This window comes from Macaca thibetana, chromosome X (assembly GCF_024542745.1).
Source record: "Macaca thibetana thibetana isolate TM-01 chromosome X, ASM2454274v1, whole genome shotgun sequence".
Lineage (NCBI taxonomy): Eukaryota > Metazoa > Chordata > Mammalia > Primates > Cercopithecidae > Macaca > Macaca thibetana.
This window is the reverse complement of record NC_065598.1, coordinates 79,934,071-79,959,143: the sequence shown is the minus strand read 5'-3', so window position 1 is coordinate 79,959,143 and position 25,073 is coordinate 79,934,071. Positions and strand designations below refer to the sequence as shown.

Below are 25,073 nucleotides of genomic sequence, written 5' to 3'. Positions count from 1 at the left end.
TTTCTGGCAATTGTGAATTGTATTACTTTTCTGATTTGGCTCTTAGCTTGACTGTTATTGGTTGATAGAAATGCTAGTCATTTTTGCATATTGATTTTGTGTCCTGAAATTTTTCTGAAGTTGTTTATCAGCTTAAGGATCTTTTGGGCTGAGACTACAGAGTTTTCTAGGTATAGAATCATGTCAGCTGCAAATAGGAATAGTTTACTTCCTCTATTTCAATTTATTGCTTTCATTTATTTCTCTTGTCTGATTTCCCTGGCCAGGACATCCAATACTATGTTGAATATGAGCGTTGAGAGAAGGAATCCTTGTCTTATGCTGGCTTTCAAGGAGAAAGCTTCCAGCTATTCCCTATTCAGTATGATGTTGGCTATGTTTTTGTCATAGACGACTCTTATTATTTTGAGGTGTGTTCCTTCAATACCTAATTTATTGAGAGTTTTTAACATGAAGGGGTGTTAAATTTTATTGATAGCCTTTTGTTCATCTATTGAGATAATCATGTGGTTTTTGTCTTTAGTTCTGTTTATATGATGAGTCACATTTGTTAATTTGCATATAATGAACCAACCTTATATACCAGGGATGAAGTCTACTTAATCATGATGGACTAGATTTTTTGACATGCTGCTGGATTTAGTTTGCAAGTTTTTTTTTTTTTTTTTTGAATGTTTGCATCAATGCTCATCAAGAACATTGGCCTGAAGTTTTCTCTTTCTGTTGTGTCTTTTCCAGGTTTTGGTATCAGGATGATCCTGGCCTTATAGAATGGGTTGAGAAAAAGTCCCTCCTCCTCAATTTTTTTAGAATACTTTCAGTAGGAATGGTTCCAGCTCTTCTTTGTATATCTGGTCAAATATGGCTGTGAATACATCGGGTCCTGAGCTTTTTTGTCAGTGGTGATATGCCCCTTATCATTTCTGATTGTGTCTATTTGATTCTTCTCTATATTCTTCTTTATTAGTCTAGTTGGCAGTTGATCTATTTTATTATATTATTAAAGTATCTTTTTAAAATTATTATTATTAATATTATTTTATTATTAAATAAATAAATAAATAAAGAGCTCTGGATTCCTTGATTTTTTGAAGGGCTTTTTTTTGTGTCTCTATCTCCTTCAGTTCTACTCTGATCTTAGTTATTTCTCGTCTTCTGCTAGCTTTGGGGTTTGTTTGCTCTTGGTTCTCTAGTTATTTTAGTTGTGATGTTAGGGTGTTTATTTGAGATCTTTCCAGCTTTTGATGTGGGCATTAAGTGCTATAAGTTTCTCTCTTAACCCTGCTTTACCTGTGTACCAGAGATTCTAGTACATTGTCTCTGATCTCATTGGTTTCAAAGAACTTCTTGCTTTCTGCCTTAATTTTATTATTTACCCAGTATTCATTCAGGAGCAGGTTCAATTTCCATGTAGTTGTGTGGTTTTGGTGAGTCTTTTAGTTCTAATTTGATTACGCTGTGGTCTGAGAGACTGTTTGTTATGTTTTCAGTTATTTTGAATTTGCTGAGGAGTATTTCATTTCCAAATATGTGATAGATTTTAGAGTAAGTGCCATGTGGAACAGAGATAAATGCATATTCTGTTGGTTTTGCATGCAGAGTTCTGTAGGTATCTACCAGGTCAACTTGATCCAGAGCTGAGTTCAAGTCCTGAATAGCTTTGTTAATTTTCTGTCTTGATGATCTGTCTAATATTAACAGTGACTGTTAATGTCTCCCACTTTTATTGTTTGGGAGTCTAAGTTTCTTTTTAGGTCTCTAAACACTTTTTTTTTTTAATTTGGGTGCTCCTGTATTGGGTATATACATATATTTAGAATAGTTAGCTCTTTTTGGATCCTTTGTCATTATGTAATGTCCTGTTTGTCTTTTTTGATCTTTGTTGAGTTAAAGTCTATTATGTCAGAAACTAAGACAGCAACATCTACTATTTTTCTGCTTTCCATTTGCTTGGTAGATTTTCCTCCATCCCTTTTGTTGAGCATATGTGTGTCTTTGCACAGGAGCTGGTTCTCTTGAAAACAGAACACCAATGATTCTTGACTTTATCCAACTTGCTATTTTGTGTTTCTTCATTGGGACATTTAGCCCATTTACATTTAAGGTTAATATTGTCATGTGTGTATTATATCCTATCACCATAATGCTAGCTGGTTACTTTGCAGACTTGTTGTGGTAGTCGCTTCATAGTGTTATTGGTCTGTGTACTTCAGTGTGTTTTTGTAGTGGCTGGTAACAATTTTTCCTTCCCATATTTAGTGCTTCCCTCAGGAGCTCTTGCAAGGCAGGCCTGGTGGTGATGAATTCCCTCAGTATTTGCTTGTCTGTAAAAGATTTTATTTCTCTTTTGCTCATGAAGCTTCATTTGGCCAGATATGGTATTCAGGGTTTAAAATTTTTTCTTTAAGAATGGTGAATATTGGCCCCAATCTTTTCTGGCTTGTGGCATTTCTGCTGAGAGCTCTGCTGTGATTCTGATGGGCTTCCCTTTGTAGGTGACCTGACCTTTCTCTCTGGCTGCCCTTAACATTATTTTTTTCTTTATTTTAACCTTGGAGAATCTGATGATTGTGTCTTGAGGTTGATCTTTCATAGAGTATCTTACTGGGGTTCTCTGGATTTCCCGAATTTGAATGTTGGCATGCTTTGTTAAGCTGGGGAAGTTTTCCTGGATGAGATCCTGAAGTATTTTATCCAGCTTGGTTTCAATCTCCCTGTCTTCTTTAGGTACCCCAATCAGTCTCAGGTTTCATCTTTTTACATAATCCCACAATTCCCAGAGGTTTTGTTTGTTCCTTTCATTCTTTTTTCTTTAATCTTGTCTGTCTTTCTCATTTCAGCAAGATAGCCTTGAATTTCTAAAATTCTTTCCTCCATTTTGTCTGTCTGGCTACTGATACTTGTGGTTGCATTGTGAAGTTCTTATGTTGTGTTTTTCAGATTTATTAGGTCATTTATATTTCTCTCTAAACAGTTATTCTGGTTAACAGCTCTTGTAATGTTTTATAATGGTTCTTAGCTTCTTTGCATTGAGATAGAACATGCTCCTTCAGCTCAGTGAAGTTTGCTGTTATCCACATTCTGAAGCCTATTTCTGTTAGTTAATCCATCTCAGCCTCAGTCCAGTTCTATGACTTTGCTGACAAGGTGTTGTCATCATTTGGAGGAGAAAAGGCACTCTGGATTTTTGAGGTTTCAGTTTTTTATTTATTCTTTTCTTATCTTCTTGAGTTTATCTAGTTTCAATCTTCGAGGATGCTGATATTTGGATAGGGTTTTTGTAGGGACGTTTTTGTTCATTCTGTTGTTGTTAATTACTGTTATTTTTCTTTTAACAGTCAGGCCTCTTTTCTGTAGGGCTGCTGTGGTTTGCTGGGGGTCCACTCCAGGTCCTATTGGTCTGGGCCTCTCCCGCCCCTGGAGGTGTCACCACTGGAGGCAGTAGAACAGCAAAGATGGCTGGTCTGCTACTTCTTCTGGGAGCTGCATCCCACAGGGTAACCAGCCTGACACCAGAGGGAATGCTCCTGAAAAGGTGTCTAACGACCCATTGTGGGAGTCTCACACAGTCAGGAAGCATGGGATCACAGATCCACTTAACACAGCACTCTGACTGCCACTTGGCAGAGAGGGTGCCCTGTATTGGGGAGAATCCCACTCTTCTGGACTGTCTGAATTTCTCAGAGCCAGCAGGGGAAAAACTAAGTCCACTGATCCGTAGAGACTGTGGCCACTGCTCCCCTCAGGGGATCTGCCCCAGGGGGATCAGAGTTTTGTCCATAACCCCCTGTCTGGAGTTGCTGAAATTCCTGCAGGGAGGGCTTACCCAGTGAGGAAGAGTGGGTCTGCGTCCAGCCAAAAGAGGCAGTCTGGCCGTGATCTGTCACAGCCACTGTGCTGTGCTGTGGGAAATTTCTCTTTGTCTAAACCACTCAGTCTCCCTGGCACCAACCAGGGGACTGGAGCTGCAGTGATGGCTGCCACCCCTCTGGCAAGGAGCTCAGTCATCTTAGGCAGCAGGTAGCCACAGCGATGGCTGTCACCCACCCTTCCAGGAGCTCAGTCATCTTAGGCAGTCTGCAGCCATGTGGCCTCTGAGAATCTGCACAGTTCTGTGCTTGGGATCCAAGGCCCTGGTGGCATGGGATCATGAGGGAATCTCCTGATATTTGGGTTGCATAGATCTGTGGAAGAAGTGTGGTTTCCTTAGTGGGGTTGCACACTCACTACTTCCCTTGGGTGGGTGGGAACTCCCCTTGCCTCATGCAGCTCCCAGGTAGGCTATCACTCCACCCTGCTTTTATACACTCTCCATGGGTCCTGCCAACTGCCTAATCAGTCCCAGTGAGAGAGAACCTGGATACCTTAGTTGCTGGTGCAGGATTCAGTCTCCATTTTTGTTCTTGGTGGGACCCTTCAACCGTAGCTATTTCTAGGTGGCTACTTAGCCCCTCCCTGATGTAATGCTCTTATTTTTTATCTTTGTTAGTTTAAAGTCTGTTTTATCTGAAATTAGGGTTACAACCCCAGCTTTTTGTCTGATTTCCATTTGCTTAGTTTCTTTTCTTTCATCCCTAATTTTGAGCCTATGGATGTCATTGCATGTAAGAAGCATCTCTTAAAAACATCATACCATTGGGTCTTTTTTTTTTTTTTTGAGACAGAGTCTCGCTCTGTCGCCCAGGCTGGAGTGCAGTGGCCGGATCTCAGCTCACTGCAAGCTCCGCCTCCCAGGTTTAAGTTATTCTCCTGCCTTAGCCTCTTGAGTAGCTGGGACTACAGGCGCCCGCCACCTTGCCCAGCTAGTTTTTTGTATTTTTAGTAGAGACGAGGTTTCACCGTGTTAGCCAGGATGGTCTCGATCTCCTGACCTCGTGATCCGCCCGTCTCGGCCTCCCAAAGTGCTGGGATTACAGGCTTGAGCCACCGCGCCCGGCCAAGGGTCTTGCTTTTTTATATAGCTTTCTAGTCTCTGTCTTTTAAATTGGGCATTTAGTCATTTACATTTAAAGTTAATATTGATATATGTGGATTTGATCCTGACATGGTGTTGTTAGCTGGTCATTATGTTGACTTGCTTATGTGGTTATTTTATGGTGTCACTGATATATGTATTTAAGTGTGTTTTTGTGTTCATTGGTAATGTTTTCTTCTTTTCACATTTAGAGTTGTTTTCAAGATCTCTTGTAAGGCATGTCAGGCGGTAATGTACTTCATCAGCATTTGCTTATCTGAGAAGGATCTTATTTCTCCTTTGCTTCAGAAGCTTCATTTGGCTGGATGTGAAATTCTTGGTTGAAGTTTTTTTTTTTTTTTTTTTTTTAAAAATGTCAAATATAGTGTCACAATCTCTTCTGGGTTTTAGGGTTTATATTGAGAGTTCCACTGTTAGCCTGATGGGGCTTTCTTAGTAGGTTACCTGCCCTTTCTCTCTAGCTATCTTTAACATTCTTAAAAAAAGGTATTTTTAAACAAATAAAAACCATGATAATTTCATTGCAAGCAGAAAGCACTAAAGGAAATATTAATGAGATTTCTCTAGGCAGGAAAATATGACCTGAGATGATCCTCATTTAACACAAGATAAAATAAAGACCATCAAAAGAGTAAGTATAGAATATAAATATTATTTACAAATAATAGTAATTATAATCTACTAAGTTTGGAATACATAAGTGTATAATAATAATAGTGTAACAATGTGGGTGGAATAAATTGAATTAAAGTGCAAGGTGCTTACATTTTTTGAGAACTAATGGAAATATTAATTCATACTAAACTATAAGATGTCAAAGATTAATCTAATCCCTGGAATAACAACAAATTAATAATAAAATAATGTATAAATGATAATACAGAGGAAAATGTAATGAAAAAATATAAAACTAAAAGTAGTACTGTATAAACTCACAATTAGTTGGAGCTTTAGCATACCTATCTTAATAACTAATCAAACAAAAATAAAATGTATATCAAAGGAGATATAGAAAACTTGAATAACGAAGTTTGACATCCTATAAAAACACTACATCAAACAATTGCATTATATATATTTTTTTCAAATTCACATAGAACATTTAACAAGAGTGACCACATACTGGGCCATGAAGCAAGTCACAACAAGTATCAATGTATTGAGTTTATATGGAATGTAATTGCAGACCTGCCCCAGTAAAACCGGGCACCATGCAGGACCTCATGGCCGTAGGCTCCAGACTGCCTGGCAGACTCAGTCTCCAGGTTTGCCCCCACTGCAGATGAGGCTGAAACCTGCAGACTCAAGGCCAACACCCATAGAGGCATCCAGGCCTATCTCAGTGCCAGACTAGCCCCCAGAGCTCTGGCTTGTTCTATAGACTCAGATTTCAGGCCTGCTCAAAGCTCCAGTCCTGCCCTACTGCCAGGCTGGCTGCCACAGCTCTAGTCACCAGGCTGGCACTTGAAAATCCCAAGTCCAGGCAGCCACCAAAGCCTTAAGCATCAGACTGTCCACAGGAGACTACCAACATAGACCAAAATTTCAAGCCTGCCACAGCCCTATGATTGGCCCCCACAGTCCTAAAATATGGGCTGGCACTTGCAAATCCAGGCTCCACACCAACCCCCATGCCCTCAGGCCCCTGGTGGGCACCCATGGACCCAACCTCCAGGTTGGCCCCAATACCCAGGCTTAAGACCTGCTCAGTGCCAGGCTTAGTCTTAATAATTAAAAGTCTTAGTAATTAATAACTTACCGACACAGTGAATGCCAGGTCCAAATGTCTTCATTGATCCTTTCTTCCAAATTCCTAAAAAAAGATTGTTTACATACTCATTCAGAGAATAGAAAAGGAGGAAATATTTATAAATTTTTTTATGAAGGGAGCATAACCTAGATACCAACACCTGATAAATTCTTTAACACAAAGTAGAATTATAGGCCTACATCTTTTATAAACGTTTATGCCAAAATTCTTTTTTCTTATTTTTTTTTTGATACAGGATATCTTTCTGTCACCCAGACTGGAGTACAGTGGCATGATCATTGCTCATTGCAACTCTTTTAACTCGTGGGCTCAAGTGATCCTCCTGCTTTACTCTCCCAAGTAGCTAGGAGTACAGGTGCACACTTCGATACCTGGCTGATTTTTGTTTATTTTTTATTTTTTTGTAGAGACAGGATCTGATTATGTTGTCTAGACTGGTCTCAAATTCTTGGCCTCAAGCAATCCTCCTACTTTGTCCTCCCATGGCACTGGAATTACTACCATGAGACACCGTGTCAAGCTGATGCCAAAATCATGAAACATTTTTGGAAAATTTAATACATAGAAAGGATATTATATCACGACCAAATGGAGATTATTTCAGGTTGGTTTAACATATGAAATTGACTACATTAAGACAGTAAAGAAGAAAAAAACTATATGATCATTTCATCATGTAGGAAACAAAATTTGATGATAATATCTAACACTATTTATAATAAATTTTTAGCATAAAGAAGAAAAAAATTATATTATCATCTCAACATTGAGAAAAAATATTTGATAATATCTTACACTTATTTATGTAAATCTTTAACAAACAAGGAATAGACAAGAACTACCTTAATCTAATAATGGGAACCTATAGAAAACCTACAACAAATGTATTACTCTATAGTGAAAAGTTGGAAAGTTTTCTCTGACCTCAGAAACAAGAAAAAGATGTTCACTAGTATAATTTTAATTTAACATGGTGATGGAAATTTTAGTGCGATCAGAAGAAAGATGAGGCAAGTAAAAATAAGTTAAAAATCATAAGAAGAGAAAAAAGAAGAAATAAAACTGTCACTATTTAAAGGGAGCATGACTGTTTACATAGAACATTCAAAATATCTATAGGGACACTATTAAAATTAATGAGTGAATTTAGTAAGATTGTTAGAGACAAAGATAAAATGTAATAATAGTCATTCTGACTGGTGTGAGACTGTATCTCATTGTGGTTTTGATTTGCATTTCTGTATTGATCAGTGATGTTGAGCTTTTAGCTATTTTTAAAAATTCAGAAAATAGAAGTTGGCAAGGTTGTGGAGAAAAAGGAATGCTTATACACTGTTGGCAGGAGTATAAATTAGTTCAACCATTGTGAAAGAAATGTGACAATTCCTTAAAGACTTAGAGGAAGAAATACAAATTGACCCAGCAATCCCATTACTGGGTATATACCTAAAGGAATAGAAATCATTCTATTATAAAGATAAATGCATGCTTATGTTCATTGCAACACTACTCACAATAGCAAAGACATGAAATGAACACAAATGCCCATCAACGGTAGACTGGATTTAAAAACTGTGGTACATATCCACTATGGAATACTATGTAGCTATAAAAATGAATGAGATCATGTTCTTTGCAGGGCTATGGATGGAGTTGGGAGCTATTATCCTAAGCATACTAGAGCAGGAACAGAAAACCAAACACCACATGTTCTTACTTATAAATGGGAGCTGAATGATGAGAACACATGGACACATAGAGTGGAGCAACACACACTAGCGTCCATCAGAAGATGGAGGGTAGGAGGAAGGAGAGGATCATAAAAAATAACTAATTGGTACCAGACTTAATACCTGAGTGATTAAATAATCTGTACAGTGAACCCCCATGACACAAGTTTACCTATATACCAAATGTGAACATGTACTCCTGAGCTTTAAAAGTTAACAAAAAGATAAACTATAATTACCTTTCTATATACCATGAAAAAACATTTAGAAAATATTCTAGTAGTACCATTTATGCAATCAAATAAAAAATAGCAAATACCTAGAAATAAATATAAAAATATATACGTACAATAGCTTTATACTGAATAGTAGAAACTAATATTAAGATACATTTTTAAAAAATACACAAATAGAAATATATAACATGTTAGAGTATGAAAGACTCAGTAATACAAAATATAGCAATTATTTTCAAATTCAAGTATTAATTCAGTGTAATCCCAATAATTTTTAAAATGTTTTTGTGATTACTGTCTAGTGATTCTACCATTTATATGGAAATAAAAGATTCAAGAATATACAAGACAATTTGGAAGTAAAATAACATGAAAGATATATAATGCCACATATTAATATACCAAGTTATTTTAAAGTGACAGTAATTAAGATAATGGAACATAGATACAGAGACAAATAACTAATGAAGTTGAATGGAAAGCAAAATAAGAGACCTATATAGATACAGTCACACAAATTATACCAAAGTTTTCATGCACTGGAGAAAAATGGGGTTTTCAATAATGATTTTAATCAATTAAGTATCTACAAGGGGAAAAGTGTGATTCTTGACCACCATTTCACAATAAGTACCAGAATCAATCTCAGATAGACTGAAGACCTAAAGCTGAACTGTAAAATAATAAAAGTTCTATGAGGTAACAAAGGAGGATATCTTAATGATAGTAGACAAATATTTATTAAACTGGGCATAAAATCTATAACCATAATGAAATATAGTGATATATTGAACTCCCATTATCCAGTTATTACAAACTGTACAAGTTTTTCCTTCTCTAATAATTGTAGAAGAAAGAGAAAATAGATAAATAAATAAATAAATAAAATACACATTTCTTTGAACATCATGACAAAGATTCTTTAGAGAAATAGTATGGTTATGACAACAATATGAATAATAGGTAATATTTTCATTGTGCTTTTATAGAATTTCAGTGTTCATAATAAACTTTCAAATATGTAATGTTTTAATGTAGTTGAATAATTATATTTGCTTGATTTGATCTGGGGTGAAATCCTGCTCTTAAAATCTTGTATTCCTTTTCAGTTTATGCACTCTCTATTTCAAATTTACTCTTTATAAAGATAACTTTCTTCTTGTCCTATTGTTTTTGCACCATTTATGTTTAATTCATCACTTTTCTTTAATTTCCTGATAATCAAATGAATTTAATCCTCAAACTTAGACAAGAAATTATGCTGTAGTTTTCACTAAATTATTCATTTAACAATTGAATATTAAGTATTGTTGAGGCTGAACAATAAAAAAAATCCAAACTTTAATTTCTAGGACCTGTGCATGTTATTGTATGTGGCAAACAGGACTTTGCATAAGCGGTTAAATTGAGAGTCTTGAGACTGGGAGGTTATCTGGATTGTTCAAGAGGGCACAAAATATAATCACCAAAACTATTATAAGAGGAAGAAAAGAGGGTCAGAGCAGGAGAAAGCCAAGTGATTATGAAAGCAGAGATTGGAGTGGTGCACTTTGAAGGAGGAAGAATGGGGACTAGCCAAAAATTCTGAGTAGCCACTAAAAGGTAAAAAAAGCAAGGAAATAGATTTTGCCCTCAGAGTTTAGAAGAAATCAGCCTTGCTAACACCTTGATTTTAGCCCAGTGAAATAGATTTTAGATTTCAGACCTCCACAACTGTAAAACTATGTTGTTTCAGCTACTATGTTTGTGACAATTTTCCACAACAACAATAGAAAATTAATGCAAATGTTGGTACCAGGAGTGGTTGTTGCTGTAATATATATTCAAAGATGTAGAAGTAGTTTTGGAACTGGGCATTGGAAAGAGGTTAAAATAATTTTAAGGAGTGTGATGGAAAAAGCCTTGATTGCCTTGAATAAAACTGCTAGAAAATATGGATGTTGAAGACTTTGTTGGTGAAAACTCAGAGAAAGTGAGGAACATTGTAGAAGAAAGCCTACATCATCTTTGAGAATACATAAATCATCATAAAAAGACTTGATGAAATATGGATTTTAAAGATGTTGCTGGTGAGAACTCAGGAGGTAGTGAAAAACATGTTATTGAAGACTGGGGAAAGATAATTCCATCTGTATAGTGGCAGAAACAGCTGAACTATGTTCTACAGTTATGTGAAGAACATAAGTAATGAACTAGGATATTCAGTTGAGGAGATTTTCAAGGAAAGCATTGAATGTATAACGCAGTTTCTTCTTGCTGCCTATAGTAAAATGAGAAGGAAAATAAATATAATTAAGGAAAGTATTGCTATGCAAACAATCACCAGGACTTAATTATTTGGGAAATTCTCACTTTACACAGATTTTAAAAGATGATAAATTAAGGTTCACTGTCAGGGAAGTGTTCTCCAGAGAGAGTGCTGAGTGGGGCTGGACAATATTTTGCTAGTGCTGGAAGATAAAGCATGTTACTTAAGGGTCTGATCAACCATCTCAGCAAAAGTCAGGTATATAGACTAAATGTATAAAAATATTTTCTTTATAAACATCTGTGGAGGAAACTTTTTTTTAATGGCTGGTATGCTCATAATATACACAAGAGAAGCACAAGTTTCTGAGAATGTTATACCAGCAACACTGAGAGTTTGGGATGAAAAGGGACGAGAGAGGAAGGATGAAAGAATTAAACTGATAAATCTATACAGGCAGGAATCAGGCAGGCAGAGCGACTCAGTTGCAAACATGTGCTATCCTTTAAAAAAAAACGATGGCTAACTCTGAGGATAGAGCTAAAAGCCCAGGGGTGGAGCCATGGGCCAAGGTAGTGGAATCTCAAGCCGCAGTAGATTATTCACAGACATTGATATCTAACAGAGTTTACTCAGTTTGACTTAGAAATTGCTTGAGGCCAATGATTCCATTTTTTTTTGGTTTGTTTTATTTTCCCGTTTTATGGAGTTAAAATGTCTATGATTATTCTTCTGTCCATGTTCAATCATTGTATTTTTGGAGCAGAAAATGTGTTTTTTAATTTTACAGTTCTACAGATATAGGGTAATTTCACCCCAGGATGGAACACATACAGAATCTCACTATACCTGATTTAGATGATTTACACTATAGCAACTGGGACTTTAGAGCTGATGATATTTGCATATGATATTGGACTTGAGTTAATACTGAAATGAGGTGATAGTTTTGTAGATGTTAGTTTAGCTTTGAGTGACTGTATTTGCATGTGGGATAGAAATGAATATTTGGGGTTCAGGACAGACTGTAGTAGGCTGAATAATATACTCTAAAGATATCAATTTTCTAATCCCTTATCGGGGAAACCCACCCCCAATATTCAACGTAGGTCCTTTTCTATTTTCCCTAAGTGTTGACTGGTCTGAGAAATAAAGGGAAAGAGTACAAAAGAGAGAAATTTTAAAGCTGGGTGTCCAGGGGAGACATCACATGTCGGCAGGTTCCATGATGCCCCCTGAGCTGTAAAACCAGCAAGTTTTTATTAGCAATTTTCAAAAGGGAGGCAGTGTATGAATAGGGTGTGGGTCACAGAGATCTTATGCTTCAGGGGTGACAAAAGATCACAAGGCAGGAGGTCAGGGCGAGATCACAAGGTCAGGGCGAAACTAGAATCACTAATGAACTTCCATGTCCAGCTGTGCACGCATTGTCACTGATAAACAAGGTTCAAGTGCAGAGAACTGGTCTGACTACAATTTGTCAGGCTGGAATTTCCTAATCCTAGCAAGCCTGGGGGTGCTGCAGGAGACTAGGGTGTGTTTCAACCCTATTTACATCTGCATAAGGCAGACACTGCCAGGCCGGCCATTTTAGAGGCCCTGCCCTGGGAATACATTCTTTTCCCAGGGCTGTTAATTATTAATATACAGCGATATTTATCTTACCCGTTTTTGGTAATAAGAGAAATATGGCTCTGTTCCGCCAGGCCCACAGACAGTCAGACTTTAAAGTTATCTCCTTTGTTCCCTGAAAATCACTGTTATCATGTGCTTAAATTGCTAGATTTCATATTCAAATACACATGCTCTACAAACAATTTGTGCAGTTAACACAGTCATCACAGGGTCCTGAAGCGACATTCATCCTCCACTTACAAAGATGACGGGATTAAGAGATTAAAGTTAAGACAGGCGTAAGAAATTATAAAAGTATTAATTTGGGGAACTAATAAATGTCCATGAATCTTCACAATTTATGTTCTTCTGTAGTGCTTTCAGCCGATTCCTTCCTTCAGGGTCCCTGACTTCCCGCAACAATCCTGGAAGTTGTGAAAGTTATCTTACATGGCAAATGACAATTTGCAGGTGCGATTAAAATCTTAGATTATCCCGGTGGGTCCTAAGTATTATTACAATTGTGTATATAAGAAATAGGTAAAAGAAGATTTGATTACAGAAGAAATGCAATATGATGACATTGCAGAGATCAGAATGATGCAGTCAAAAACCAAGAAATGCTAGCAGCCACGAGAAGCAAAAAAAGGCAAGGAATAAAATCACTTCTGATGCCTTCAGAAAGAATCAGCCCTTCCAATAACTTGATTTTAGCTCTGAATGATTCATTTTGTACTTACGTCTTCCAGAAATGTAAGGGATTAAATTTCTATCATTTTAATCCACAAAGTATATGGTAATTTGTTACAGAGACAATATGAAACTAATCAAGGTAACATGCACAGAGGTTTTAGCAATAATCTAAATAAGAGATCAAAATGGTTTAGAGTTGATGGCAGAAATGATGTTGGGACTAAATTCTAGATATATTTTAAAGGTAATCCCTATAGGATTTGGTGATGTACTGGATGTTCACTGCTAGAGAAAGAAGGCAATTGAGGATGACGCCGAAGGTATGTTGGGGTGTGTGTGTGTGTGTGTGTGTGTGTGTGTATGCATGTGTTTGTTTGCTTAAACAACTGAGTGAATAGTAGTGCCAATTTCTGAGATGCAGAATACTTATGGATGAGCAGGTTTAAAAGGGGTACAAAATAATATTTTCGTTTTGCTCATATTAAGTTTGAGATACATATTAGACATCTAAGTGGAATTGTCAATAAATTGGTTGTACATATAAATCTGAAAATTAGAGGTGTGGTCTGGAACTGAGATATAAATTTAGAATTCATCAGCGTTTAGATGGGATATAAAATCATTGGACTGGATGATATTGTATACTAAATGCTTGTAGATAAGAAAAAAAGAAGTCCGAGGTCTAAGTTTTTGGGCTATTCAACATTTATAGATTGAAGAGGTGAAGAGAAACCAGCAACAGAGGCTGATAAGGAATAGTAATATAATAGAAGGGAAACCAAGAAAGCAGAGTGACATGATAACCAAGAGAAGAATATTTCATGAAAGGGGTCAGTTGTATCAAGTGCTGCTAGTGGAACTGTAGATATGAAAGCCATTCCATGGAATGGTAAGGACAAAATCTGAAATAAGTCTGGGAGAGAAAAGAAAGTAGTAATAGTGATTATCTCCGTTAATGGATCTAGGAATCTAGTATAGGAGAGTGAATTTTGCCAACTCTCCTTTTGTTCTTTTTGAATTATCCACCATATATATGCATTCAATTTTTCAATTAAAATATAGTTTAAAAAGAGATTGTTAGTTGGAGAAAAGGAAGTGAAGATAACTAATATGAATAATTCTTTCCAAGAGATTTTCTATACAAAGATGATGGAAAATGGGGTGGGGGCTGGAAGAGGCTGTGAAGGAAAAGGGATTTTTTAAGTGGAAATGGGATTTTTTAAATGGTAGGAGTTGCTAATTTTTTTTTTGAACACTGATGGGACAAAATCTACAAAGAGTTAAGAAAAAATGATGTTATAGAAGAATATGAGTTAACAAAAAAGCTATACGCATAAATAGTGAAGAAAATTCAATCCTGTGTTATGAGTTGACTTACGTCCCCCAAATTTATATTCAAGTTCTAACATCTGGTACTTGTGAATATTACTTTATTTGGAATTGGATCTTTGCAGGAGTAATCAAATAAAGATGAGATCATACTGAATTAAGTTGTGCCCTAATCTAGTGACTAGTGTTCTTACAAGAAAAGAAAATCTTTTTCTTATCAGAACAAAGGGAGAAAGAGACATAGACAAAAAGTGGATGCCATGTGATGATGAAGGCAGATATTGGTGCAATGCATCTACAAGCCACACAATACCAGGAACTGCCAGAAACTAGGAGAGAGAGGCACGGAACAGAGTCTCCCTTAGAACCTCTAGAGTAAACCAATCCTGCTGATACCTTGATTTTGGACTTGTAGTCTCCAGAACTGTGAGACAATATATAATGGTTTAAGCCAATCAGTTTCTGGTAGTTTCTTACAGTAGCCTTCGGAAACTAGTATGCCTAGTTAGAGGAGTTAAATGTAACAAGAAGAAAGCATCTGCTCTAATAGGACTGAAGGTGGGGTGCTGGGGTAAAGATGAACGCAGAATACTGCCAGGTAGCATTAATGGACCACTTGAAATTTGTCATTTTATATTTAAATTGAAGATAATGATTATGGTTACACAGTTTTTTTTTCTCATGCACATTTATCTTGCAGAGGTGTGGGGCATAATTAGAGGTTTAAATTTGTTAAAAATTAAGCTTTTTTCAGCAAAGATGTCCAAAAAGAGAGTGGGGTAAAGGGAGCTGAGGATATACTCAAGGAAATATTTGTGCTAATTCACCATGAGCCTGTAAAAATCTAAGATAGGAAAAGATTTATGACAGGCAACAGAAGAAAAGCCACAGAAGGGTCATTAGCAAGGAACAGGGAAAAGGCAGTAGAATCAATGATCAGTCTTAGAGGTAGAATTGCTGAAATGAGATTATTAGAGGTACCTGACGTATCAGTTGGAGAGTGGAATGTTTGAATTTGAGATTTTGGATGGATATGTGCAGTAGTAAACCACTAAATTAGGATGTAAGACAAAATAACTGGAGAAGAGAAAGTTAAATAATTAAAATGTTAGATATGAGATTGATCATCTAACAGTAAAATTACTAGAAATTAAGACAAAGGTACTTTTGGAGAAAGTGATAGCCAGACTGAAAATCATCACAAAATGAAGCAGAGTACTAGGAGTTAGGTCGTGAATACCACAAGGAAAGGTCACAGGTGATATAAGTTGATGACATGAGATTCAAAGTTGGCTATTTTTGGAAGTAAGAAAGGAGAATGACCTGGAAATAGCATTGAGGAATAAAGCCGACATCTATTGCGTTTTTGGGTTCAGTGGTAGGAGAGGATGTAGGAAGGAAAACATCAACCGCTCTTGAAGGCTGCAGGAAAAGCAATGAATTTGAGAGAGAGTTGGGTTTCAGATACAGCAAGAGGACAGAGTTATCATTCAGATAGGAGGCAGAGGAGGACATACAGGGTGTTGCTGATGACAGTGAGTTTCAAAGAGATAATGCCTAATGGTGACATAAACCTGAGGTCTTTGTGATCTAAGAGGGAAGATCATACGTAGGCAGCATCAAGCTAGAAATGTCTTTGTAAAAGTGCTAGTGATTTGAGAAGTTCACTTTGGGGAGCTCAATTTTAATCTCTGGATCAAATCTCCTTCATTTCTCTTTCTTTCTTTCTTTCTTTCTTTCTTTCTTTCTTTCTTTCTTTCTTTCTTTCTTTCTTTCTGTCTGTCTGTCTGTCTGTCTGTCTCTCTCTCTCTCTCTCTGTCGCCCAGGCTGGAGTGCAGTGGCGCGATCTCCATTCTCTGCAAGCTCCGCCCCCTGGGTTCATGCCATTCTCCTGCTTCAGCCTCCCGAGTAGCTGGTACTACAAGCGCCCGCCACCACACCTGGCTAATTTTTTTGTATTTTTAGTAGAGACGGGGTTTCACCATGTTAGCCAGGATAGTCTCGATCTCCTGACATCGTGGTCCGCAAAGTGCTGGGATTACAGGAGAGAGCCACCGCGCCTGGCCCACTCTTTTTCTTTCTTTCAAACTTACTGAATTTTCATTTTCTAAAAGTAATACACGCTAATAGAAAAAAATATAAACATTACAGATATATATCATTTAAAGAGGGAAAATGTCTGCAATTCCTTTCTATGGAATAATTCTCCAAAGTTTGAATTTCTGAGTGAAATATTTTCTGAATTAGCTTTTTGCTATTGAATTTGTGCACTTTTTAATGTTTACTGGCAATTAAGATTTTTTCCTATAAATTGCCTGGTCATATACCCCATATTTTTATTCCACATTAATTGTATTTTTTTTCATAGACTTTACAAGTGTTTTATATTAGGTTGTACCATAAGAAATTTCCATTTTTTAGGTCAAAATAGTTTAATACAAGCAATCTCATATATTTCAATTTAATATACATGGGATATTATCTGGTAGTTGTAAGTTAGCATGGCTTACATTATCTTAATTTTTAAATTACTTTCAGAAATATTCTTTAAGAGGAGATTGACTTTTAAAATAAAAAACAACACTACAGCAACTAAAGGCTTCAGAAAAACTGTTTAATTCCATATGAATAATACTTTATCTTCTACTTAATGATGTCTTTAAAAAATAAACTCTATACTTTCTTGGACATAATACTGTATTTATCAGAAAAATAGAATGGTCTAATTTTACCTACACATACATTTAAGTTTACCAAACTAGCATACATAGTCTTACTACATTGTATCCTGCTTTACATTTTAAAGTGCTTTCACATTAGTTTATTCTTTCCATGATTCCTAAAACAAGATGTAGTAATAAGAAACTGAGACTCAGAGAGATAAAACAGTCAAGATTCACAGGTATTTTGTAAAAAAGACTGCACACGTGAAATTTCAAAGCAAAACATCTAAGATATTATTGAAAATTTCATATCTCTGTTTAAAATACAATTTCTAATTTATAAATAAAACGACTACGAAAGAAACATTCTTTACAGTTAAACATATACATTTGTAACCAAATTGACATATTGATTATTTGAAATACTAAAAAGAATTAAAAAGAGGACTTACAACCTTGGAAGAGACATTTCCCCTGCCTGTATGTTGCCTGGACTTGAGCATAGTAAGTTGAAACTGGTGATGTTGAGTGATGACATCATAAAGGGATTGTGAATAAAATAAATTTAAAGGGGACAGAGCAGTCATATTTTAAAGTGCACAGGTGCTTTTGAAACCTATTCTTAAATTGTGGGAGTGTTCACACTCAACTTTTTAAAGCTTGAACTGAATTAGTCAGTATTCATTAATTGAATCTACCTGTTTGGCTTATTGAATAATTATTTCTTATCAGCCTATTTTAACACTAGGTTTGAATGTGCATGGGTGCATAAAGATGTGTTTATGTGTGTGTATTTGTGTGTGGAAAAGAGATATATGTGCTGAAAGGAAAATAGAAGAATGTAAATTTTCCTCTAAAAAGAGCAGTGGTAGCTTACTACATTTTCTTCACTTTTAGGCTTTTCTCCCCTACAACATTTTCGTACATTTGTAGTGGTATTTCCACAAAAGAACTTGAAGATATCTTTTTTATTTTATTTTATTTTATTTTTTTATTACTTTTTTTTTTTTTTTTTTTTTTTGAGACAGAGTCTCGCTCTGCCGCCCAGGCTGGAGTGCAGTGGCGTGATCTTGGCTCACTGCAAGCTCCGCCTCCCGGGTTCACGCCATTCTCCTGCCTCAGCCTCCCGAGTAGCTGGGACTACAGGCGCCCGCCACCTCGCCCGGCTAGATTTTTTGTATTTTTTAGTAGAGACGGGGTTTCACCGTGTCAGCCAGGATGGTCTCGATCTCCTGACCTCGTGATCCTCCCGTCTCGGCCTCCCAAAGTGCTGGGATTACAGGCTTGTAAATTCAGCAAAAGTAAACTCTCTATTAAACTACTATTGACAAATCTGAAAAACACTTTTCACCCAAAGCTTAAAACAACTCTTATTATGTACAGAGATGTGTTAGAACAAGTTATAAACAGCTATTTGGTATATAAAACTCATAAACGTGAATGATTCATTATAGATAAGAAACATTTCAAGGCAGGTAGGAATTGTATACAGGTAAAATCGTCCATATGTGTTTTAGTTAACAGTGACCATATTTCTAGCCACAGGAGAAAAAACAATTCACTAGTCCTTATTTTTCACCACTTTTTGTCATTGAATCTTTATTTCATTTTTGAAAGTTTATATATCTTATATAATAATGATATTTTATTTTTTAATGAAAAATGTGATCCAAGACACCAAGATAATTTTTACCTGAGCAGTACAAAGCAGTATATCTCATAACTTTTTCATTGACCAAACTAATTTCACAAGCTAGTGAAATAGCATTGTCTTAAGGAAAGTAATATAAAGCCATTTAATTTATAAGTAAAAATGCACCACTATTATGTATTTGAAAGCAATATTAACTATGAGTTAAAGGCCATAAAAATGTAATTTCACTCCTCTGGCAGAGTAAATTCATTCCTAAGTAAATTAATATTTAGCACAAAGTCATTCATTACAGTGCTACATAAATATTAAAATCTAGAAATACTGTAAATGTTCGAAACTAGGGAATGGTTTCAGTAAATCACTACATTTTCATGACAGTAGGAATCATGTTCATTTTGCTCATCATCATATACTTAACATTTACTTGAAAAAATGGAACGTGAAACTATTCGTACAGTTTGATATATATCATATAAAGCAAATAAACTTGTTGTAAACATTGATGTAAACACATAAAAATGGTAATAATTAGATTATAGGTAATTTTCCACATATAAGGTTTTGCATTTAAAAATTTCTACAAGTAGAGTGACATCAGCAAGATGCCAAAATAGGTGGTCGTAGGCTTCACTCCACCACAGAAATATCAATTAGCAACTAAAGAAAATGAAATTTAAAAGAATAACTTAGTTAAAACCTCAAAATGTGGGAATTATCCTGAGTCAACTGCATGCTCAATGAAACAGAATAAAAATCTGCATTGAAATGGTAGCAGAAACAGTTTAACTCTGAGCATATCACTCCTCAAACAGCTCCAGGTTGGCACAGCACCACACAGAGAGGATTCCACAGGGTTTATGGTTTCTACAGTGGGAAAAGATGACCAGGGAGGTTGACATCCAGCTTCCCTGGCATTGTGAGACACTTCTCAGGAGGCCTACTCAGTTTTCACCTTATGGGAAACAGGGAATATAGAGGGAAAATGCGTAAGTAGACCACTTGGGGTCAGGTAGAAATCAAGAAAGGAGACAGAGCCCAAGGAAGCCAGTGAACAGATTTGGGTGGTAGCTCAGTGTACCAGCTAGCAGTGGTGCTCAATCGAGCTGAAGTAAGAATTAATCAGCACAATGACAACATTTGAAATTACTAAATCAGAAGAACAAAAAGAAAAAAGAATTTAAAAAAATGGAGAAAGTCTATGGGAATTATGGGACACCATTAAGACACAGTCGGTGCCTTGTAGGAATTTAAGAAGTAAAAAAAAAAAAAAAAAAAAAAAAAAAAAAAAAAAAAAAGTGTCAGAAAGGATTCTTTTTTAAATAACGGTACCAGCTAGCAACATACCCCACCCACTAAAGAAGTGAAAAGTGCTACCTGGCTTGAATCCCTAGATGGCCAGCCTTTAGGTCCATCCTCAAACCCTCTCCTGGGGCCCCACCCAGAAAGGCAGACAATCACCACAGCAAATTTTTACAAAAGTGATGCACTAGTTGTGCCATAGCTGAAGATTTAATTCGTGCTCCAAGTGGCCTCAAAGCACACCCACAAATGTTACCCAGAAATGGAAGAAAATGTCAAGCATGCATTTCTACTGAGCTTAATAGCTATTCTATTTGTTTTTATCTACTTAACCTCAGGTCCATTTCTGCAACCCTGATCAACTGCTGAACTAAAAAAGCAGTGCTTTCTAGCCAGAGAATATATCCAGTGGCCCAGGCAAATCAGAAGTAATTACATCGCCCATCCAGCAGGTTAAGCTAATTGCAGAGTTTAACCAGTGGTTTTGCTGGATAGTGGAGCCTAGCCACCTACACTATCAGAATTCAGACCAAAGGCAGCAGCCTAAAAATCTAGAAAACCCAAAAGAAAACTCTGTCTTTTCAGGGTAATTACTAGCTGTCCCATTCAGAATCATAAGCTAGCTAAATAGTGAAGGCCTATCCTTGCCAAATAACACCTGCAAAAGTCAGAAGAGGTGGTTGTCTCCACAAATACACAAACAACAACGACAGAGGGACATGAGGATTACAAAGCCTCAGGAGATCATGACACCTCCAAAGGAAACTAGCAAAGTGACAAAAATAAACAACAAAAAGGAAAGTCTATGAAATATCAGAAAAAATTCAGAATAGTCTAGTTTTAAAAAGGTTCATTGAGCTTCAGAATATATAAATTTTTTTAAAAAAAATCAGAAATAATACATAAAAATAAAAAATTTGAGAAAAATTGGAAACAATAAAGAACAAATAAAAAACCCTAGAGGGAAAATATAAAATGACAAAATTGAAAATTTAAAGAGAAAGCTTCAAAACCCACCTCAAATAAGCTGAATAAATAATCAATCATCATAAAGATGATTTGAAATTAGTCAAAAGAGCAAAAAACAAAAAACAATAAAAAAGTATGGAGAACGATTATGGAAATTATTGGACACCATCAAAAGACAAACCTATGCCTAGTAAGCATTTAAGAAGTTAAAAAAAAGAGAAAAAAGTGTCAGAAAAAATATGTTTTAAAATAATGAATGAGTGGGATTATGTATTTAAAATGCTAAAGAAAAAAAAAACGTCAGCCAAGTATACACTACCTAGCAAATCTATATTGCAGAAATGAGAGAGAAATAAAATATTTCCCAGGCAAACAAAATGTCAGAGAATTAATCACCACTATGCCTGCCATACAGAAATTGCTAAAAAAATTTTTGAAATGGAAAGAAAAGGCTGCTAACTAATAACATAAAACTTACAAAAGCACAAAACTCAATGGTGTAAGTAATACAGCACCATATTTCTAATATTCTAGGACTGTAATGGATATTTATAGAATAATTCCTTGTATGGTTATTAAAGAACAAAATTATTAATAAAAACTATAGTTAAAATAATTTGTCAAAACATACTACAAAATGATGTAAATGATGCAAATAATGTTAATTCTAGCATTAAACACATAAAATGAGAAGGAAAGTTAAAGTGTAGAGTTGTATACATTAAAATTAAGTGGCTATCAGCTTGAAATAAACCAATATTAGTGTAAAATATTCTATGTATACTTCATGGTGACCAAAACCCAAAAGTATATACTAGATGTACAAAAGAAAAATAGAAAGGATTATATTCCTACTACAGGAAAGTGTCAAGCCACAAAAGACCACAAAAGAGGAAGAAAGCAAGCATTTAAAAATAACCAGAAAACAACAAATGGTTGTTGTTTTTACCTATTAATAATTTCCTTGAGTGTAAATAGATTAAATTATCCAATAAAATATGTAGAGTTATTGAATGAATAAACAATAACAAGAATAAATTATATTTTGTCTACAAGAGACTTACTTTGCTTTTAAAGACACCAAAAAACTGGAAGTGAAGGGTGTAAATAGATATTCCACACAAATGGGAACCAAAAGAGAGTAGAGATAGTAATACTTATATCAGACAAAATAAAATTTAAGTCAAAAAGTATGACAAAGAAAGGCATTACATCATGATAAAAAGGTCAATTCATCAACATAATACAAATTATATATGTGTGTGTGTGTATATATACATGTGTGTATGTATATATGTGTATATATAGATATGTTTTATATATATATAAAACATCCAACAGTGGAACATCTACATATATAAAGTGAATATTAAAGGATATGAAGGGACATACATATTGTGAAACAATAATAATAGGGGACTTCAATACACCATTTTCAATTATGGAACTATCATCCAAACAGAAAATTAGTAAGGAAACACTGGATTTGAACAACACTCTAGACCAAATGAGCTTAACAGACATATACAGAATATTTCAGCTAACATCATAGAATACACATTCTTCTCAAGCACATAGAGAACATTTACCAGAATAGATCTTATGTTAGCCTACAAGCCAAGTCTTAGCAAGTTAATCTCTTTGAACAACAATTGTATGAATCCAGAAACAAGTAACAGGTGGAATTTTGGAGTATTCACAAATACATGAAAATTAAACAATATACTTTCAATTAGCCAATAGGTCAATGAACAAATTAAAAGGTAAACTAAAAAAGTCTTGAGACAAACAAAAATGGTAACACAACACAATAAAACTTACGAATGTCACGAATGCAGTTTTAAGAGAAAAGTTTATAGTAAAAAATGCCTACATCAAAAAGGAGAAATATATAAACAATGTCATTTCTCAAAGTTATAGAGAAAGAAGGAAAATAAATTGAGCTCACTGTTAGCAGAATAAAATATGTAATAATGATCACAGCAGACACAGAAGATATAAAGACTTGAAAAACAATGCAAAATGTCAAGAAAACTGTGAGTTAGTTTGCTGAAAAGATAAACCAAATAAACAAACCTTCAGGTAGACTAACAAAGAACAAATATGAAAGATGCGAATAAGTAAATGCAAAAATGGAGAAGGAGACATTAAAACTGATACCACAGAAATATAAAGCCAGAACACACCAAAAACTAGTAATGAGATCAAATATATAATAAAAAGTCTCCCATCAAAGAAAAGTCCAACAATGAATGGCTTTATTGTTGAATTCTACCAAACATTGAAGAAGAAGTAATACACAGATTGTAATCATATTATCCAGATAAAAATATAAAGAAAAGGGAATCCTTTCAAACTGTTTTTATAAGGCCAACATTACTGTAATACCAAAGCCAAATGGAAAGAAAACTACAGATAAATACTTTTAATGTACACAAATGGAAAAATCCTCAACAAAATACTAGCAAACTGAATTCAACAGTGCACTAAAATGATCATTTACAATGATCTAGTAGGATTTATCCCTGGAATGCACGGATGACTCAACATTCACAAATCAATAAATGTGCTACACCACATTAAGAGAATGAAAAACAAAAATCATATGATCATCCCAAGACAGAAAGAGAAAGCATTTGATGAAATTTATTTTTTGTGTAAAGTGACTTAAAAATTAGATATAGATCAAATGTACTTCAACACAATAAAGTTCATAATTAATAATGCCAAAGCTAATATTTTACTTACTGGTTAACCATTGGAATTTTTCACCCTAAGACCTAGAGCGAGACAAGTATGCTCACTTACTGTATCTGCTCAATATAGAATTGGAAATCCTTGACAGAGCAATAAGGTAAGAGAAAGAAGTAAAAGGCATCCAAATTGACAAAGAAATAAAAATATTGCTATTCACTGATGACATGGTCTTACATGTGGAAAACTCTGAAGATTCTACCAAAAATACTGTTAAAACCAATGAACACATTCAGTACAGTTTCAGGATACAAAATCAAAATCAATATGCAAAAATCAGTAGCATTTCTTTACATTAACCATAAACTTTTTATTAATAAAAAAGAAATATGGAGAACAATTACATTTATAATAGTTACAGAAAAAAAGCAAAACACTTATAAATAAATTTAACAAAGGAAGTGAATGACCTGTACACTAAAAACTATAGAACATTAATCAAAATGATAAAGGATGCAAATGAATGTAAAGTTATTCTGTGTACATGAATTTGAAGGATTAATATTGTTTAAATGTCCATGCTACGCAAAGCTATCTACAGATTCAATGCAATCCTTATTAAATTACAATACTATTTTCACAGACATATTAAAATATTCTAAAATGCGTATAAAACTACAAAAACCCCAGAATAGCCAAGGCAATTATGAGCAAAATACAAAAGCTGTGGGCTTCACATTCCTGATTTCCAACTATGCTGCACAGTAACAGCAATTAAAACAGCATGGTACTGTCATAAACAGATACATCAAACAAGGAAACAGAATAGAGATCCTGTAAATAAACTCCCTCATGTATGATCAATTGATATTTAACAAACATGTCGAGAATATGCAATGTTAAAAAACGATCTTTTCAATAAATGGCATTGAGAAAACTGGATATCCATATGCAAGATAATTAAATTGAACTCTTGTTTCACAACATATTCAAAAATCAATTCAAAATGGATTAAGGATGTAAACATAATAACTGAATCTTTAAAACCACTAGAAGAAAACAGAGAGGGAGGCAAGCTACATGATATTGGTCTGGGCACCGTTTTTTTTGTTTTTAGATTTGACCTCAATAGGGCAATAGCAAAAGGAAAAATAAACAAATGGGATTACATCAAATTAAAAGCTTCTGCACAACAAAA

At 35.0% G+C, this 25,073-nt stretch overlaps 1 protein-coding gene across 2 annotated transcripts in view; it reads right to left on the bottom strand.

The window, feature by feature from the left end:
* Nucleotides 1-17,781, bottom strand: part of CYLC1 (cylicin 1) — a 49,882-nt gene extending 32,101 nt beyond the window's left edge. The window contains exons 1-2 of one of the 2 annotated variants that reach the window (XM_050776349.1): nt 17,712-17,781; nt 6,735-6,788 (exon numbers count right to left, since the gene is read on the bottom strand). In XM_050776349.1, the coding sequence (XP_050632306.1) occupies nt 6,735-6,788; nt 17,712-17,728 (71 nt within the window). In that variant the 5' untranslated portion in view covers nt 17,729-17,781. The remainder of the gene's footprint in view (nt 1-6,734; nt 6,789-17,711) is intronic. The other variant, XM_050776350.1, reaches the window with a different exon arrangement.
* Between the last annotated feature and the right edge of the window lie 7,292 nt (nt 17,782-25,073).